This window comes from Glossina fuscipes, unplaced genomic scaffold, assembly GCF_014805625.2.
Source record: "Glossina fuscipes isolate IAEA_lab_2018 unplaced genomic scaffold, Yale_Gfus_2 2, whole genome shotgun sequence".
Classification (NCBI taxonomy): domain Eukaryota; kingdom Metazoa; phylum Arthropoda; class Insecta; order Diptera; family Glossinidae; genus Glossina; species Glossina fuscipes.
The window spans coordinates 25,223,669-25,244,907 of record NW_023998416.1 but is presented as its reverse complement, the minus strand read 5'-3'; the positions used below and the strand labels follow the sequence as shown (position 1 = coordinate 25,244,907).

Sequence of the window (21,239 nt, the reverse complement as noted above, 5' to 3'; positions counted from 1 at the left end):
AAAATTTTGGTATATATAATTAAAACACCTAAATCAGTCCAAAAAAAAAAAAAAAAAAGACGAAAAATATGAGAAAACACTTTTACACTTTTTTCATAGCTTTCTTTTTTCTTTTACTTCGTTCCGTTTAGTGTTCCGTTATAATAGAAATTTCAAAGCTAACTGTAAACGCTTCGTCCGTGCCATAACTGCGGCTAAAATTTTTTTTATTATAAAAAGCAGGATATCAATATATACGCACATACATGTGTTTATATAAAAACCTATGCATGTGTGCGCACAAATTAATGCATTGTAAAAACCGCAACACCGTCCGGCAATGAAAAAAAAAAAAAAAAAAAAAAAAAAAAAACAATAATTACTTATTATAGATTTCTTTACGCTTAATATTAATATTTATACTTCCATTCACATACATACTGGTATGAAATTTATACTTTGTTTAAACCAATATGGAATTTAAAAAATTTTAAATAAAAACACGCACACACACACACACACACGCTCTTATACAATTTCAACTTATGCCCAACCATCTATTGCATGGTCTCTAAACGCACGTTTAATAAAAATATTTATTATTAATTTGCTATACATTTCACTTTGAAAAAATACAAGAAAACAATATAATCGTTTATATGAGTAGCGAGCGAGCAAGCCGTAATAAGAAATACAATGAAGAAAAAAGAAAATAAATAAAAATAAATAAATAAATGTATAAACTTGTTTTTGTGCAAAACGTCCAAATGGAAATGAAGCAAACCATTCATATTGAAAGTAAAAGATGAAAAATTTATCTATTCGCATACATCTATACACATATACATAGTTTGCATCCGATAGGTATATTAACTTTGTCGGACTTTTAAGTTCTTACGTTCGTAATAAGGGGAAAATTTTCAATTTCTTAGCCAAATTCAAAGCGAAATATTATACTTAAATATTTTGCAGTCAAGAAATCTTAAGAAAATTTTGGAAAATTTCGACATTTTCTATAATCTGGAACCATACCTCATTTCTTTTATGCTAAATTTCGCAACATATTGTTCTCGATATCCTAGATCCGCCTTCCTATCTTATATCTCTCTTCTGGGCCATTTAAAAAGCGTAGACGTTCTCGTTGGTCTTGAGAAAACCGTAAATGAAAATAGAGAGATCTTGCCACGCAAGAGAAAGGTGGGAGATATCAAATATCTTAAGAGCTTATAAAAAGGACTATAATGGGTCGCGCCCTTTAAAAAAAACTAATCTAAAGCATCCTAGAGTTATTCATGCAGCGACTTTTTAATATAAGGCCTTCTACGGGAAGCTGGTCCGATCTGATCCAATTTCAATGGCTTTCATACTTGAGCGAAAAATAGATCAATGTATCAAATTTGAATAAAATGCTTCAAAAATTGCAATCTGAAAACGGACAAACGAACAGACAAGCTTAAATTGATGCAGAAAGTGATTCTGAACCTATCTCTAGTTCTTTTTGATATTGCATATAGCCGCACAAATTTAATATACCTCGCCAACAAAAGTAGTGTAGAACACAAAAATCCAAAACATTAACATGATGTAATTATCTTAAGAAACATGCTTTTGACCTTGAAAAAGGTCAATTTAAACTGTTTAAGGGAACAAATATACATAAACTACCATAAAAAGTGAATGACGTCTCGTTTGCTACGTTGCCGCCCCTTCCTTCACAAACGAATGGAATATAATTCGATCAAGAGAAATTCTAAATTTTAAAGATCGACTTCTAGTTTACGCAAACGAAAGACGGTGGGCCTGCATTTATAAATGTTATGCTTTCTATTCTATTGGGTGATGTTTAATAATAAGCTAAGAATTCTATTTGACTTCCCTTGTTTCTTAGAATTTCCTGCTTTTGTTGTTTTCCCGGCTGAAAAAAGGGGTCTAGAAAAGAGAAGAGGAAGAATTCGCTTCATAAGGAGCATGCCTGCTACCTTCAAATAGATAGACTGAAGCGTATTGTTCTTCCAGCGAAAAATTGCTTAAATCGTTTGACTATGAAAATGTAATCAATTTCAGTATATACTATGACCAAACAATAAAAATGTGATGAGCATCCGGGAATGCACATTAAAACCCCTATGGTTTAGGATACTTTTTATAGTTTTATTCATCGTTGCTGCTATAGCAGCTTTCGAAGTAGAACATATTGTAACAAAATCTTGGAATTGAGCGAAATTATTCTTAATTCTTTTCGGCTAATCTTTATGCAAAGATAAGGATCGTCGTACGCCGTCGTATGGGCGTTCAATATCCAGCACCTCAGATCATACTTTACAGGCGCCGGCCGCTTTATGCGGATGCTTATTGGTTTACACATGTCCCAGACCTTGACCGCCGCAACCTGTCCCTCTTTCCACGTTTCGTTTTGCCTGATAAGCACCCTGCTTGTACGCCTATGAAACATACCCCTTGAGTAATTAATCGTTGAACGTTGAAAAAAACAAAAAAATTAGAAAAATATGGAGAAATAATGGATCCATGAAAAATATGCATTCTCTTTGGGGAAGGAAGCCATCTCACAATAGATAAAATGCCATAGCTGAGCACGTATGTTCTTCAATTAATGCCGCAAACACACGGGATTGCACCAAAATTAAAAATATGCTCAGTCTTTCCCATTTTCAATTTTGAAAATATTTGGTTCGAACTATGACATTTATAAACATTTGCTCTAATTGAAAAAGAATAAAATTTTGAAAAAAGAATTCTTTAAATATGTTCAAGAATTAAGCAGCAATTCGCAGTCGAAAGAATTAATCGAAGGCAGTACTTACTTAAACTGAAAACTTCTTTCCCCACATATTCATTAAAAGTGATAGCGAGAGTTAAGATTTGATTTGTCAAAATTCTACTATAACCGTCAATCTGAGTCGTTCATTGTCCATTTGAGATGGGTAGCGCAGATGTTGTTTAATTGAAGATTCACATTTTTGACATACATTGCTTACAAAAACAGGTATATATGTAAGTCTAAGGTTATCGATAAACGCACAAATACTATAAAGACATTTTTTTTTTTTTTGGGTATTATGTATTTTTCTGGACAATGACATTGCGAAAAGAGAAAGTGTTGACAAAGATGAGAAGAGAGAAGACAAAGTAACCGAAAAATCCAATAAATTTTGCTTAACCATCAAACTTTCAAAAGTTGATTATACAGAAGTGATATATTGCTTTACATTGGGATAGGTTATGGTCTACTTCCCTTAATAAAATAAAGCGATATATATAAACTATTTACACATTTAGTTATATGCATAGCTATTAAACTCGGAAATAAAGAGCACAAATTTATATCTGTTTGACCTAGTAATTGAATTTCATAACTTCATATATACCCTTGTCACTAGCTCTCATATAGTTAGAGCATGCGCGTTTCCCAATATTCTCTGACAAAAGATTTACCTCGAAAATTTTAATAACATTATGTTTTATACGATTTATTCATCATGAATAAAGTTAAAACTAAAAATTTCAAAGCCTATAAGAAGATTTAAAAATAAAGATTTTTTTTTTTTTTCAATTTTTTCGCTTCTTCTATTTCTATTGACTTCCCGCCAATTTCTAAAATATTTTTATACCCATCACCGAAAGATATATAGGGGTATAATCATGTTGTCAAAACGTTTGCACCGCCCAGAAGAAAGCATCAGAGACGGCACAAGATATATATATTCTTGATCAGCGTCAAATTCTGTCTGTCCGCCAACATAGTGTCGATTGTAAACATTCTCTTGGTAAAGCTGAAGCTATTGACTTCAAATTTGGCTGAAGCATGAGAAGTTCTTGCACGCAGGCGGGTATTGAAAATGGCCCAAATGCGTCAAAGGATACGCCCACAACACCACGCAAACTGAGAATACCTCTTGCCTATCATACTTTTTGAACATTTATCCACGGATGCCTAGCGGCAATGGTGGTAATTGATCAACGGCGCTTGTGGAAACCCTATGGTAGAAGCAAGCGCATTTTTCTTTCCCCTTGAATTCTTGTGAGTTGATCAATTTGTGATGCCTAGGTGCGGCCCTTCGGGGAGTACTCGTGGTGGTTGTGGTTGGCAGTTCCAAGCCAAAGTGAAACAATCGAGTGCAACTAGGCCTCACCACTGACCAGAGTGGGGTTTATTGATCCATCGGTTCTGGTTAGGCCCCTACTCTGTGGGGATTGTCTAACTCGCCAGGGGGCGTACATTACGCTTAAAGTGGCTTGGGCCACCGTGGGGTTAAGCCATCGTGGCAGGAACCCACGTTAAATCCATGTTACAATCTGAGAATACCTCTATTTTTCAAAGGGAATGAAATATTGGTTTTTTGGTCAAGTAACAATAAACTGTAGCAGATACATGTACATAAATATGAACGCATATTCTGTGGGTGATGCTATAGCGCCTGTGCATAAAATTTAATGACTTTTTCAATACCTTTATAACACGCAGAAACAAGCTTCAAAAAAAACCATAAAGTATACAAATTCTTGGCTAGTTAGAACCCTTGAATGCACCTAAACATGTCGGCATGTTCGTCTGCCCACGTTTGCATAACTTTGTAGTATTTGTGGTAAACATTCTACCGTTAGCGGAACTGAAGATATCACCTGCAAATGTGCAAAAGAATTTGGAATTGACCTAAACGCCCACAAGCGTCTATATTTCTTCAATCGCGTCAAAACGTTGTCCCCGGCGTTTGAGTTTACAAAGTAGCCAAAAGTCACATGGGGCTAAATCAGATGAATACGGTGGTCGGGGAATAATACCGGGTCAACAAAGTCCCAAATTTCTAATCGACAATTTTTGAACATCAAATCTTTGATTTGTTTGACGTGCTTTTCATTTGGACGTGATATGTTACGGATTGTTGCAATCGAATGGGACTACCTTTCAGCAATAGCACGTGCAATAATTGATGCAAATGCTCGGGCAGCATACTCAAATCGCGGTCGAATTTATTCTTTATCGCGAAGCATTGAAACGGCCCTTGGTTTCGGTAGATTACATATTGTTTGCTCAAAGGGCGCTTCGAATCGGAATTCGAAAATTGCCTGAAAGATGCGGAAAGCTGCGGCTACTGCTGGACATTACTTTGAGTAAAATACGTTATACCAATTTCTCTGAATACGGTTTCAAAGCTACAAAAAAAAAACTCTCAAGACTTATTTCTGCGCATGCAATACGTCAAGCTTACCGAAGTTGTTAATATAAGATACAAGGATATATGCAGATGAGTGACTGCGTGCTTTACATGCCAATAATTAAAATTGACTAAAGTAAAGCTATTTATAAGCTAAGCAACACCTTATCGCTCATCTGCAATACCTAAATATTTTTACTTAATTGAATTCATATCGTTCATTACTAAGTGATGGGATATACGATAACAAAGAATAGAAATAAAAATGTTAACATCCATCCGGGACATAAGAAATTTTGACAAGCTTATCTGTGTTTAAACAAAGATCGAAAATTTTGGAAGTTAGTTACGTAATATAATGTGTTAACTGCCAATGTCGATCTAAACACAAATGTCTATCCCATAAACCATATAAAGTTTCCGCGGGAAAATGATCGGTGATGAACGCAAACAAAGCAAATTGTGATGACTGCAGGTGGTGAATTCCTCACGCATTTAATACTGTGTTCACAAACTAAGACCAGTATTCAATATTCAGTTCAAAAAAGACCGTGAACGGGGTGAAAATGCACAGCGTCTCGGATGACTATCAACCTCTACCGGTCTTACTCTTTCAAATTGAGCGATTAAAAGGATATTCAACACTATCGTCAACGCTATCAGTTCGCATACTTTCTATCATGGTCATCAACGCTTTGCATATTGTAGCGCATCCACTATTAATCACTCGTAAGGATTTAGTTGCGCTGTCTTTTTGAATTAATTAGGAAAAGTAAAGTTTCCCGCAAATTTCATTTTTTCGGTACAATGCTCCAAGAAACCATGTTGTGTACACTTTAATATGATGACTAGTACAGTTGCGTACAGCATAAAGACTGAATATACTATATAACCGAATTTCGTGTACCGCTAGAAATATCTGTAACGAAATTGAGGATTTTGTGAACGCGAATAATTAACCCCAACCAAGTTCACCATTTGCGTAAAGAATTTTACATTTTTTACATAAAGGCAATTAAATGCTTTTTAATGGACTTTAATAATAGCACTTTCATAATCTGGCAAAATATACATGAAAGTCTTGTGTACTTTTTGCAAACAATCAAAGATACACGTTTTCAAAGATTAAACAGTCGAAAGCAATACGATGCTTGATAAATAATTTTTCGGCCAAGAAAATTTTTTTGATCCTCTACAACAGATTCATTCAACTTACGATCTGACATCAAGTAACAATCACGATCACATTTTCTTATGTTTTCATTTCTCAATTTGGTAATGGATTTAGCGACAAAGACACAAACCTACTTTTAAAAAAAAAAAGAAAAATTGGGAAAAGAATATTTGAATAAAAACATTCAGAAATACTGACATCTACTCTAAGGATGCGCGTAGCATACTCGACTTGTGTGCAACACCAAATGTACTCATCACAGATGCCATATAAGACTTATTTACGCTGGATCGAAAAAGTATTCTGACTCGATTTAGCCATGGTCGTCTGTCGTTCCGCTCCTCCGTTGTTATTATTGATGCACTCAGTTCCGAAAAAATTGTGTTAGAACGCAACTTATTAGAGGCATCGATCTGAAACTCGACGCAAATATTAACAAGGATAATGCGAACCATAAGTGAAGCAAGGAGCGTAGGTCGCAAAGGCTCACTCTTCGGATTGCTAAATTGTATTAATGTGCCATGTAGGCGCTACAAAAATCTTTCTTAAGATCTGCTTAAAAACAATTGCAAGAAATTCATCAAATCTTCTACAAATATTTGCAGAATATATATCGAGATACTATAAGATTAGTTGGGCCGGTCCGGTGGCCCGGTTTTTTCATATCGATGCTATAGGATCTCCTATAAGATACACGAAATTTTAGTTTATCAATAACGAGCAACAAAACAAAAACATTTTTTTTTTTAATAACCCTACATACATTCATACAACACTTTTCAAAACGAGACGTGACATGGAAAGTGGGCGAAAAAGTAATCCGATTCGAACAATTTTTAACCGTTTGTGTCCTTGATTCAACCGGTCAGCCTACCAAATTTCCTGAATATATCTCAAAATTTTGTGCGGTTTTGTGTGATTGAAAAAAAGAAAAAAAGAAGGGTGTGAAGTTATATTTAAATTTAACTAGCAAAGACACAAACTAAAATGTTTTTTTCAGAGCTCTGCGACGCTCTAAACAGAATTCTGTTAAACGAAGTCTCGGAGGGATTTAACTCAAAATACAAGTAAAATAGAACTTTTCAAAAATTTTTTTCGCAAAATATAAACAAAACATGACTATGTAAATTAATTAATATTTGAAAGGACAACATTTTTGCACCACGTCGTAAATGAAATTTGCATAGCTACTATGGTCAAACCATCTCCTGTGAAAAAATTAGCACATAGAGAATCTTCTATTAATAGCCTTGCTTATATGTCTGCCTGTATTATGTTAAGTACGGAAATTTTGAAAGTCCCATAAAAAAATTCTCGGGGCAAACCTTAATATAACCTGCACATCGTTGGAAACGCTATTAATAGAGGATCCATTATGTGCTAATTTCATTTTTTCACAGGACATGGTTTGGCCACATTAGCTACGCAAACTTCTTCTTTGTCAACTTTACATATGACGTAGTGTAAAAATATTGTCCTTTCGAATATTAATTAATTTACATAAAGTCATCTTTTCTTTATAATAATTTGCAAAAAAACTTTTGAAAAGTTCTATTTTACTTGTATTTTGAGTTAAATCCCTCAGAGTTTTCGTTTAACAGAATTCTGTTAATGGCTTTACAGAGTCTGTAAAAAAAAATGGTTAGTGTCTTTGCTAGTTACATTTACATATAATTTCATCGCCTTGAAAAATGGGCGAGCACAGACAGACTTAAATCAATACAGAAAGTGGCTGCGACTGTTGTATACATCCGTGCAAAATTAATATACCCTTGTACCACAAGTGATGTAGGGTAGAACAAAATATATGCAAATCTATGAGCCTGATATTTTGGACCAAAGAGAGGTTATGTTGAAAAGTAATATTTTTCTATTTGATAGTTTTATTTATTGATCACATTCGTATCACATTCACTCAGGTATAATAAATTTAATTACATCCAACCACAAGAGTATATTTCATCTTGTTTACATATATATACAAATGCTTCAATATATACAAATGCTCTTCGAAAATCGCGTAGTCCAAGTACATTTCGTAAACAAATTTAAGAAAGAAAAAGCAAATTTTTCTCACTATTACTTGGTAATGTGCGAAATTTCTTTCCCATTCTTCCCAAGGTAAGACAAAAGATCCATCCACCCCTATCACATAGTGTTCGCTTAACGAAAACGTAATAATTCTCATAATTCTTTTCGTTTTAGGAAAAAATAGGCTCAGCCATAATTGCTAAAAGACATTGAATGCCAATTTATTAGCAATTTGACGTTTTGGCCGCCCGATATTAAAATTAATATTTAGGTTAAAAAACTTTGCAATTATTGGTGAAAAAATCAATTGCAAATAAATGTCGAGTGAAAATATTAATTCACTTATGAAAATTGCAAAACAAAAGCACATTACTTAACCCATTTTCAGATTCAACACCGAAGGATATGGGGTATATTCATTTTGTTAAACTGTTTGCAACGCCCAGAAGGAAGCATCAGAGAAACCACAAAGTATATACATTCTTGATCGGCATAAAATTTTAAAACGATTTAAGCATGTCCGTCTGTCCGTGTGACCGTCCGTCCGCCGCCGCTATCGACTCCAAATTCGACAGAAATATTGGAAGTTTTTGGGCGCAGGTTGGTATTGAAAATGGACCAAATCGGCCGGGAGATACGCCCACAGCACAACGGAAACTCTTTTTCAATGTGCATGAAAAAATTGGTCTTTTGCTTATTACTCATACACTATTGAACGCTTATTCTGTGGGCGGTGCTGTACAAATTCTTGGGCAGTTTCAAATTTGGAATGCATCTAAACATATCCGGCTTCTCGTCTGACCATCTGTCTTTATGGTGTTTATGGTAAACATTCTCCCGTTAGCGAAAGTAAAAAAAAAAAAATATGTAATTGACCTAAACTTTACAAGGGACTCGCCTACAATGGCCACATGCCTCTACGACAAAAATTTTTATTTTAAAATTATAAAAAATCAACTACGCCCACTCCATGTTACAGACCATGAGAATTTTGTTCTAATACTTCTTTTATCTTTTTATGGGGTAAACGGTGATGGGTATAGAAGGTTCGGTCCACACTGAATTTAATCTTCTTACTTGTTTTATTTCATAGAATTTTTTTTAATTTGTTCAAAAGTTCACAGGATATACATAAAAACCACACCTAAAAGCTTTTCGTTAAGAGTTTGCTTTTTATATGAGCCGTTCCGTTAAATCGATCGAACACGCAACCGTTACTAAAGTTTAATATTTTATAAATTGTTTGCATAAACCGTAGAATAATATTTTAAGTAAAAATATTTTAATTTTTTCGATTTTATTCGCGGAATATCCGGAGCATATATATCAATAGCTTGCCATGCATTTATATATTTATATAGAAACAATGTATTTATATATGCAAATGTATGTAAATATAAACACATGAATGAATTTGCAATTCATTATAATAAAAAGGAAAATAAAAAATAGCGAAAAACATATACAAACATGCAGTTGATTGTTGTTGTTATATTTTATGTAAAGTACTAATTGAAAAATAGACATAACACACTACCATCAAAAGAGCATAGAAAAAGCCGGCCGGAAAACGATTTAAAAAAAAAAAAGAAAAAGAAACACGTGCTTATTGTAATACACTTAAAGTGCATTGACATTAATAAACAACGATTTCAACGAAATTGCAAAACTAAAGCACAAAAGCTTTTTCAACATGAAAACTTGGCCAAAGGCTGGTGGTAATATTTTACAAAATTTCCATGAATGCGGATTGTTTCCACATACAATATCTACCTTGGTCAGTAAAGATATTTTCCGTCCGCGCACATGCAACTGCTAGGAATAGTTACTTATTACTGTTAAATTGATGGAACATCACCGATGACGACGTGTCATGATGATTTGTCAAATTGTTCTTTGCCCAGATAACAGTTGAGAGTAGTTCTTATGATCGTTAAGAGCACAGTACATAATAGACATAATCCGTTATCCTGTTGATGCTACAAAGTATGAATGTAATATTTATGGAATGCAAGAACAAATCATCCATCCAGCAAGAGTAGCCTAGTAGGTAAGAATCACGATTACCAATGTAGTGTTCACGGATTCAAACCTCAAGTGCCGAAGAATTCTTTTTTAATCGTACCTATAGTGAATGCTCAAAGGTAAATTGTCGTTCGGAAATACACCCGCCAGTCCACGGCCGTCAAATACCTATGTGTTTCCGTTTCCTCGACTCCTCCTGGCCGTCACCGTGTTACACAAATACACCGTCTCCTGACTAACTCGTCCATATTAAAAAAAAATAAAAAAATCACCCAGCGATTGTAGTCTGTCTACATTTTAGAAGCATAGAAATTGCTCCTTAGTTTATTTTAGTTTAGTCTTAATTTAGTTTTTATTGCTTTCATGTTTAGATTCCATTTCGAAAATATTATTACGATTCACGTCAAGTTCAAATTTTGAAAAAAAATTCGAGAATTAAAATTCTATGCTGAAAACAAGACTAAGAACCTATTTCTAGAAAACAGATCTGCTGACATGACAGCTTGAAACCCAAAACAAATAAAAAATAGATCGAATTCTCTTTTGCTAGAACAAATTACTGACATTTCGCTTATAACTATTTGGTCATTTTTGCGACTGTGTCAACTCAAACAAAAAAAAGGGGATCAAAATGAACCTTTTGATAGAAATAGACAGAAGTCATTGATATCTCGAAAACTAGGGTAGTTATAGAACAAGTCAAAACACTATACTGGGCCAGAGCCCATTATTAAATACCCTACACAAGCCTACTGTTATTCATATATACATTGTTATAATGCACGTGGTCGATCCGAACCATTTTCAACAGCTTTCGTCCTTGGGTGAACACACATTCACATATCAGTGTACCAAATTTCATCAGAATATCTCGAACCGATGAGTTGACCTATAGGCAAGGCAACAAGATGGACAGACACGCCTAAATTAAATCACGAAGTCAATCTGAATCGATATTATGGAAGGTGAGTCTATTTCAAGCCCCTCTAGATGTTGGGTACACCCACACAAACCGGATATATTCGTGCAGCACAAGTGATGTACGGTACAAAACCGACGTGTTCCTAGGACTCCTAGTACACATAAAATTAACAAAAAATTTCCGAGCGTTACATGCCTTATGATCATTCTTTTGAAGATCGAAAATTAAAAGAATCACTCTCAATAGGAAGTACTCGGTAGTTCTAGGATTAAACGGCAGTGAATTCTTCTGAAACATATTTCTGCTACGAAAACCCAATATTTTTCTCAGGCAAATGTTAGCCCACCCTTTGCTTCCAAAGCAACTGCATTTCTTCATGCAAGAGATTCGTAGAGCGTCTGAATAGTTTTCAACGAACCGTTGTCACTACCGTGAACAGTCGTGGTCGCTCGTCAAACGTGAAACATTTCAAATGTTTTCGTCACAAACGCCCCCGCTAACCAATCGCCTACAATTTACCCTCCTTCGAGGTCTAAGAGATTGCACATTTCATCGATTGCTTGTCGCAAAACAAGCACTGGTATACTGGTACACTGAAATAAAACCTTAGAATTGACGCGTAAATCATGCAATGCTTATGCGTCGCATTATTTACACGAAAGTTAACATACAACAAGGCTATGCTACCATATTGTATAGCGTCCGTATTATTTTTTTCATGCCATGCAAAACCACCTTTTATTACACCTGTCAATTCAAAGCCATTTTCTAAATCAATTTAAGTACTCTGTCCATCCCTCTGTCTGGCGTCCCACCATGTTGTTGTGTCTTTAAGAGAATAAAATTTTTGGTATTATAACAAGAAAAAAGATGATGAAGATGAAGATGATGATGTCAGCGGAAGTCAAGTATTCAATGAACTGCCTTGCCTAGCTATACCGTTTTTATTTATTATAACCTATAACGCTTTTGGTACAAGGGCATATTATGGCTGTGCGAAAGCATACAACACCAAGAAAGACTTGAGATAGACCCACCTTTTATCCTAAGCTAACTAAGCTAGTCTATCCTTTTGCCTGTCGTACGTTCTTACGTTTAACCCACGGTGCGTAATTTTTCAGACATTTTGACAAAATTTGCTAACGTGTTTTGGCCCAATGACAAGCCCTATTGAAAATAGTTCATGTCGAGGCACCTTTTCGACGGCTTCCCACATAATGACTTATTTTGAAAAGTCGATGAATAGATAATTGTAAGATGGTGTAGTATATTAACAGTGGACCGGGCTCACTATAATTTTTACTTGTTTGTTTACTGAGAGCATGCTTTTTAGAGCGGCCATATCAACATTTTTCTTGATATTTTGGATAGTCCAAATTTGCAAGAATATATGCGTGTTCTTCAAGTCGGTTTACGGCGGAATCATTTTAATATTAGTCTGTGACTAAGTGTGCCCAAATCAAATCATGGCTAACTTTGCGATCGTTCCAATAAGACGACAGGTAGAAACCCACGTCCAAGCAGTCAGACTGATAATTAGGTCGACTCAAGAAATCTTCCCTGATCAAGAGTGAATGCGCTTTAATAACTCGAATGTATATTTCTAGATAATCCGGCGTTAACGGATACCCTGATGAAAATATGAGAATATATACTTGAGATTCCCCTAATTGATTAAAATACTGTAAGAGGAAACAAAAAAGATAAAAATACGAAAACATTTATCGCTTTCTAGGTGCATAAGCATGAAAATCCGGTTTATACTTGATTGTCTTTATAAACAAAAAATTTAATTTAAGAGACTGTTAACAACAAATCAAAGTGGCCATAAAATAGCGTTAAAAATATTTCGTAAATTATGTCAAACATTCTACATAAAGACTTGTACAAGACGCAACATAAATTCAAAGAGAATCAATTAAAATGAATGCAGACAAACTAACGCAAATCATATAATTAATAATGGAAACAATGATTATAAGTATGTAGTAATGTGAACGCGTTTGATACACTTAAGAGCTTCGTCGTATAAGTAGTTCAATGGTCCGTTAAATAAGACACGCTGTTAGATGATTGAGGTAAAAAAACTCGAATAGCATTCATAGTACAATGCGCCACTTAGCTAGCATAGTAACCACCTGATCATGCCCGCAGGCTGGCACGCAGGCAGGCGGGCAGGCAAAGAGGCAATGACATTCACAATTATTTTTCTATAATTGTCTATAAACAAACATAAAAGCTTAAATGTATTAACAAGTGTCCAGACAGAAAGGAAAAACCAAAAAAAATATATATATATGTATGTATATATGTATGTATGTATATATGTATGTATATATAACAAAACAACTTTCTTAATTGAACTGTACTCGTCTCTGCGAATTTTTCTTCACTTATTTCATTTCTTTTTTTTTTTTCCTTCTTGTATTCAACAACTGGTCGGTGTTTAAAATGAAAATTTTCAAGCATAACAGAAATCAGTTGCAATCAGAGTGCAACTGAACGTAAAGAAAAAATAAAAGAAAAACGTTTTATCTCTACATAGCCAATGCATAAAATACTATGAAACTGATTAAAATGCATATTATGCAGAATTTCAAGTAAAAAATAACGCAATTATATTATTCAGATAAACAATAAATTTAATTTGGCTTGTATGAGAGGATAGTAAAGAATTTTTCGAATTTAATTGCATTTTATTTTTTTTTTTTCCGATTTCTTGCCTTCTTTTTCTAAAATACAAACTTTATAAATCAATAGCTTTTTTTTTAATAGAAACACAAATGTATGCATGTGTCGCAATTATAGATAGATAAATGACTTGGCTATTTCTATGAAGGACGACCTTATTATGACAAAGCCGTGACATTAATTATGTACGTAGATTTTAACATACGCACAGACATACAAATTGCACCGGCTTGGCCAGATGATGTAGTTCCATACATAATTTTAAAATGCATAAGGTGTACCGAATAGTAATGGGGGTTTAACAAAAATATTGTGTTCGGCTTTAGGCATTTCCAGATTAAAACCTAAAAAATTCCGATCAGAAATATGCTCGGCTCTTCTTTTTCGCTCCCATTTATTCGTATAAGTAAATTATCAAGTTTCGTGCCATGGACGAAATCTTCGACCGTAGAAGTGTGGTTCGCATTTCCCCCTTTCCCAATTTTTAGATTTCAATGAATATTGGCAATGGTTATAAGCTATAGACGATATCGGTGTACGTCAGCTACATACGAATCTCCTATCTCTATTCTAAGGACAGACAGGCAAGCAAATGGAAGAGTATGACTAAATCTCTTTTTATTAATTCAACTTACATTGATCAAATTTATATATACACTTAAGGAGATCTGTTCTGTTTATTGCAATGTGTTACAGATTGAAAGAGAACTTTGGTGTGCTGCTACCTTGAAGTCGCGACTGTAAAAAGGTCAAATTAAAGTCAATTGCTAATTAAACATTCCCAGTACGTTTCGGGTCATTTGAGCTTCTCCTTTAACTTCAAAAGCCAAGTTTTGTGGTTTAATTTTCTGTCTCTAGCGCGCACAAAACGTAATGTCACCGTAATAAACCGCAGATATCTGACAATATGCAGTAGCAATGCCACTTATTACTAATGCTTTTGTGGTACAATCTTTAGCAGAAAACAGTGCATATTTCATATATGCTTAAGGAAAAGCCTCTGGCATAGTTGCGCAAGCATTATATATTCTAGCTATTCTAGCCTTCATAGCCGTTTTGCTACTAGAACAAATGCAACTTAGTGAAGAGGTAGCTACTGGCTACCTAGCTGGTAAACAGGCGAATTTATGTACTTTACCTGCATATCTATTTTACACAAGCCTCAAGACAAGCTTTACTGACATTAATATGGGTTGAAAGAGTACAAGAGTATCTGCTAAAAGTTTAGGTATATGCATAGTAAACTCCGTGGAATATATATTTATTTACATATGCTTGCGCTACCTCTGTACACATTGATTTTTAGATATAAAATTTCAAAATACGTTCGACCCCGTTCAAGGACAACCATATATAGATGTAGCATATGTTTATTGAAAGGAAGCCAATTATCAGGATAATTAAGCAATTATTGCATATAAACAGCAATTTCAATATGATCAATATCGTGGACATCAAATATAATATCAAATATAATAGATTTTAAAACAAATAATAGAAAATTTCTAGTCTATTGATTAATCAATAGAACATTATCTGTATCGAAACACCTTTTTTTTTACCCTAACACTTTAAATAGTACCATAAGAACGAATTTGTTAGTGTAAACCGCAATCAATGAGACGTGCAAAAGCAACATAATACCTTTGTGGATAGACACCATATAGTATGAGTTTGAAAGAAAAACCGAGTTAAGTAAAAAAAGCATAGCTTCGTCACAGCGGTTTCGCACACAGGGATTGTAATTAAAAAAAAAGGGAGAAAAAAAACAAAAACATTATGAATCATAAAAAAAAAAAATTTAAACCACAAACAGCTAAAAATGGCAGCTGTTTTCTAATATTTTACACATTTTACACGATAAGAACATATATATTTTTGGTTATTTTTATCCGCTATCTCATAAAATTTTGAATAATTTTAATATTTTCCACAATTTCCACAATCTGCAAAAACAAAATTTTGTATGCAAACGTCATGCAGTCTGTATATAAATTTTATGCTATTCGAGATACAGCGAGAAACAGCAGCCACCACCCCAAAGTAATTTCACTCTATATCAGTGTTTTTCTGCTGACCCCACCATATTTATATTCATAGCCAAACAATCTTTATGCATTTTTCCATCTATAATTTAGATGCACTAAGCCGGCTTTTCCTTGAGCATCCACTTCCATTGCAATAGGAATTTTTCAATTTTTTCCAATTCACTGAACTGCACTTTTTATTTATTAGCAATTATTGTAAAAGTCTTTTTGTTTTCTTTTTATTAAAGCGTAGAGAAAAACTTACCTTTCTTTCTTTCTATTAAAAGTCTTATTATATTAAACACTTTTCCTAAAGCACTTATTTTATTAATCTCAGGCTAGCAATTGTTTTGTAATATTGCAAACAGATTGGATTCATGCAGAACAATTAATCAATCATTGTTGCCAAAGGCTCAAGGCAATTATTTATCTTCGAAATATGATTACCACATCAATGAAATTACTAGCGTAACTAGGCAGCACCTTTCAATAATTTAGTTTCTGTATTCATGCAACTCTGTCATCGCTCTTAAATTGTCATACTTGTTGACATATTACGAATACAATAAGAATCACTTATCGCCGCAAAAAGAGAGGTGTTTGTTAATATTATTTATTAATGGAACTTAGAATATTATTTGTTTTAATATGTTTTGAAAATTGACTTAAGTCTTCAAACCGGTTTGCTTCACAGGTAATGTACAACTACATTTTTAATTGCAAATAACATCGAATTTTAAAAATATATTCTAGGTTAGGTGCTAAATGACCCATAAAAAAACGAGCTAAAGACAGAGGTCTGGGAATTTTATAAAATAAGCACTTCAATAGAATCTGGTCCGTAAAAAAACAACATTCCAAGCTTTTGCTACTACTTAACATATAAAAAAAAGATGCTAATAAGAATATATCAATTCTTATGGAATTTTCTAAATGTCATAGTGACATGCTATAAATTACTTGTTTGGTTGCGTTTGCGTTTGATTGCCTTTGCGTTATGGTCATATGATTTATGTCAAACGCCAAGTACAAAACAACATAAGGACTTTGTCTTTCTAAGAGCCTGCCGATCGCAACTAAGTAAAATACCAAAACATTTGAATTTGATAGTCGGACCAGAAGATCAACAGGTTAATGAAGAAGTACTGACACGCATTTTCAGTTACGCCCTCATAATGGGTATAGATTGCATCAGCTTTTATGATACCCGCCAATGCATAACCAGGATTAAAAATCAACCTTTAACATTGAAGAAGATCAAATGCCCTAAAGGTATTAAAAGTGAAACTCTCGATAAATATAAGGCTGTTTGGCAAACAGAAGCACCGAAATTAAATGGTTATGAAAACTACGCAATCAATGGATCTAAAGGTGCTTTTTGTAAGGATCAATTGCACAATGGTTCCGCTGCGCAACATAATACGTTAAAGGTAATTCATTTATTAAACATGTTCTGTTAATAAATCCATACGCGTTGTGTTAACTTTAACACTAGAGTTATCCGTAAACCCGTCAATTTAACAAATAAACAACAGCCACATCCAGAATGCAGAAGAAACTAAAACAAACCCGGAAAATATCTCTCTCATATTTTCGGCCGTAACTTTCGATTTCATGAGGACATTCGGGAAAATCTGCTATCCAAGTGTTCACCAGAACCCCTTCATTTATTAAACATGTTCTGTTAATGAATACATACGCGTTGTGTTAACTTTAACACTAGAGTTATCCGTAAACCCGTCAATTTAACAAATAAACCACAGCCACATCCAGAATGCAGAAGAAACTAAAACAAACCCGGAAAATATCTCTCATATTTTCGGCCGTAACTTTCGATTTCATGATGACATTCGGGAAAATCTGCTTTCCAAGTGTTCGCCAGAACCCCTTGCAAGTTTGATGCGAAAATTTTCCCAATTGGTTGGTCAATACGTCCATAATTTTCCCAATTTATTTTTTACTTATTCCAAAACATATTGGATCGTATTTGATCGTTCTTTGTGAACGTGTTAGTATATATTGGAACATGAAAGTAATCGTAATGAGCATGTGGGTTATAGATTTTCAATTTTCTTCATGTGTTTGAAAGTTATAGACGAAAATTACCCCTGTGTGAACAGATCGCATCCATTTTGCAAACTTGCTTTCTTAACCGATCAAGGAATGGCGTTACCAAATTTCAACTCCCTATTTTCATTGTTGTGACTGTGAGAATTCACGAAAATTACCGGGTGACGCTTTTCCCTAGAATTACATATAAAACATTACATTTGCATCGAAATAGTAAGAGCGGCTGTGTCCCAAAAAAGAAAAAAATAGACATATATACTTACTTCATTGTATCATTAAAAAGTAATGCATAACTTCTACATAAGTGAACTCTTCCTTAGGTTAATCTTTTTAAATGAACAATACGTCAAATTGACGGGCAGCATAAATCTAGTCTTAATAAGTATTGAAAGTGGCAAACAATTTTAGTTATTGCTACATCTGTCTTACATTTACTCGAAACATAATCTCGATTATTGAACACTGATATCAATGACTGACTGATTCAATAACATAAAACAGTTTTCAAAAAATTGTATATGCTCTTTATCTCTGCCAACTATGTATACATATTTATTTATTTATTACACTTTTAAAGCCTTATCACACTAATACAGGCAACAGAGAGCAAGTTTTGCAAAACGGTCGCAGATTAACCCTTTCACCTATCATTTCTTTAATATGTTAGTGTATTCAATATCAAATGATATTTGTTGTCTCTTGCAGATTTATGAAATCCAACCAGGAGATGGTCGTCCCCTGCTAGCACAAATTTGTCGCGATTTATATCAGCAGCGACACACATCTAAAATTCAAAATCTTTTAAAAGAGCGCAACCTTCTTGCCGATCATATCGGGAAAATTTTAAAACATCGTCTTAATGATTTAAGTGAACCCGATCTAACCATTATATTTTCCGATTATATGTGCACGTATGGAATGTTACCCTGGCATACAAGATTTACCGAATTCTATCAACTGGAGACTGGTTGTCGCATCGATACCCAAACGTTTGCGCATATACTGTGTAAATACTCACGTTGTGAACAGCGATGGGGTAAATAGGTAAATAGGCATAAGTAAAAAAAAGTTACTAAAACAAAAAGATAAAAAATAACGGAAGCGATTTCTATCGTAAGTCAACTCTCAGTTATTCTTTCTATAACCATTTTTTCTTTTTTTGTTGCCATTTTTCTTTTGCTAATCACAATTGTACAATACAAAACACACATAAGAATTTTATTAAAAATCATAATTTGCTACTGTGTGTAAGTTCAATTCTTTCCTCTTTATATTAAAATTGTGTTTAATATTAAGTTAAAAGCATGTATAGGTGTAGTAAAAAAGATTTCTTAAATGGTTGTCTGAAAATCACCTTAAAAATAAGGATAATAAGAACACTCCTCCTGTAAAGTATAGAAACTTATAAAAGATATAAAAAAAAAAAAAAAAAATGAACTGTGAAAAATGAAAATGAAAAAAATGAAAATCAGTAAATAAATTGATAATATATGTATGAATGAATCGAAACAACACAGTCTATAGTCTGTATACCTTAAGAAATTTCTAGGTTCCAGAACTTAGTTGTACGTTGTGATCGTTTTTAAAATCAAATCAAAATCCAGTAAGAAAGTCCTCGAACTTACCTTTTTTCAAAGAATCTTAACTACTCCCGAAATCAGATCGAGCTTTTTATGAATTATTCGCCTGTTGGCTGACCAATTTTTTCACTCAAATTTGGCTTCGGTTTGTGGATTTCATTTATAAGTTCAAATGTTCATCTCAAATTCTGATAACTTGGTCGATTTTCAACAAAAGACGCAGAAGAGATATGTGAAAATTAGAAAATTTATCTAAACTTTTACCTTAGATTGATACCTAAAAGACACCGCGTATGACGAATAGGGGTCGAAGTCTCTTGTGTTTTCGATTTCAATTAAGGCATTTATTGTACCTGATTGAGGCATTTCTTCAATTTTTTGTTCTTATTTTTTCTTGGTTTTTTCACTTTTGTTTTATAAAAGTTATCTTCTTTTTTTCAGTCTCTAGGTGTAATTATAAACTTCGCAAATAAATTAACTTGAACACGAAAAAGCCGTTAGCTGGTGTTTTTTAGGTGTCAAAAATTTCTCTGAATAAAGCGGACAACAAGTTCGCATCTAGATTTGAAATCATGTGTTAGACTTTCTGTTAAAAAATTGTCTGTTAACCGCGGATAAGTCTTTCAATGTAAATGAATTCCCAAAAAGAAGAAGAGGAAGAAAAAATAAACAAGCCAAAAAAACGATATTTAAATTACGGATAATTTTCTCACTTTAAAAATCAATACTCCTCATGTGGTGAGAGAGAAAGAGAGTGACGCGAAACACTAAATATAAACATGAAAAGTTTAAGGTTACCATCTGAATTTTTCCAGTTTCAAGAATTTCCTTAACAAGCAAGAACAGAGGTACCCGAGAACATGCATGCATATATATATATATATATATATATGTAGCAAAAAAATGGCAGGTACATGCCACAGAACCTGCAAAAGGTGGCCTCCACACAGTCCATAATTAATCCGGAAATCTCGCGGGAACCAGTTCCCGCAGTAAGAAGTTAAAGACTTTTATTTCACTATAGTAGTTTTTTGAAGTGCCCAGTGAAATAGGTGCATGTTCTATAATGTCCCCGACTTACTTCACGCCATAGAATTCTGTAGATTTAGTTGTTACATTGCCATTTCCATAAATTTCAACAAGTTGGCTTTGGCTAGCTGGAAAAAAGCCCAAGATGAACAATAAAGAGCCGCTCACAAATAAGGTAAGCATGCAAAACAAAAAGCAAGTAGCATTCATTCCCTTTATCCATTTTTAAATAATAAGCGATAAATTTTAGCTTCTTAACTGATTCTTTCCGCTTTTAACAAAGACTAGATTAACCCGTAATTGTGTATTTTTAATAATTTAAAAAAATAATGCACTTTAAAGCTGTTTTTATGATCAGCTGTTTAGCAGAAATCTTAATATCCATACAAGAATTAAACTTAATAGTCATATGTTTTGTGACAGATGCAATGGGTGGTATACAGATTAGAAATAAAAACACCTGAAGAATGAATGGGTGATATGCAGATTGCAATGGGTGGTATACAGATTAGACATAAAAATACCTGTAGAATCAAT

The 21,239-nt window shown here is 33.7% G+C and overlaps 1 protein-coding gene across 2 annotated transcripts; it reads left to right on the top strand.

The window, feature by feature from the left end:
• The first annotated feature begins 16,580 nt into the window (after window positions 1-16,580).
• Window positions 16,581-19,502, top strand: LOC119633525 (dehydrodolichyl diphosphate synthase complex subunit nus1). Of its 2 annotated transcripts, none has more exons than XM_038027122.1 (3): window positions 16,581-16,717; window positions 16,782-17,453; window positions 18,799-19,502. In XM_038027122.1, exons 2-3 carry the CDS (start codon window positions 16,917-16,919, stop codon window positions 19,135-19,137), a joined length of 876 nt encoding a protein of 291 aa, XP_037883050.1. In that variant the 5' UTR covers window positions 16,581-16,717; window positions 16,782-16,916; the 3' UTR covers window positions 19,138-19,502. The 2 variants fall into 2 exon arrangements, with proteins under 2 accessions (XP_037883050.1, XP_037883049.1); XM_038027121.1 differs by having other exon boundaries at window positions 16,777-17,453.
• The last annotated feature ends 1,737 nt before the right edge of the window (window positions 19,503-21,239 follow it).

What these genes read in the sequence shown, in the direction of transcription:
- LOC119633525 (XM_038027122.1), top strand. Translation starts at nt 16,917, where the DNA reads ATGCTAATAAGAATATATCAATTCTTATGGAATTTTCTAAATGTCATA. An exon ending in CGCAACATAATACGTTAAAG is followed by an intron (nt 17,454 to 18,798) that starts GTAATTCATTTA and finishes TGTCTCTTGCAG; the next exon opens with ATTTATGAAATCCAACCAGG.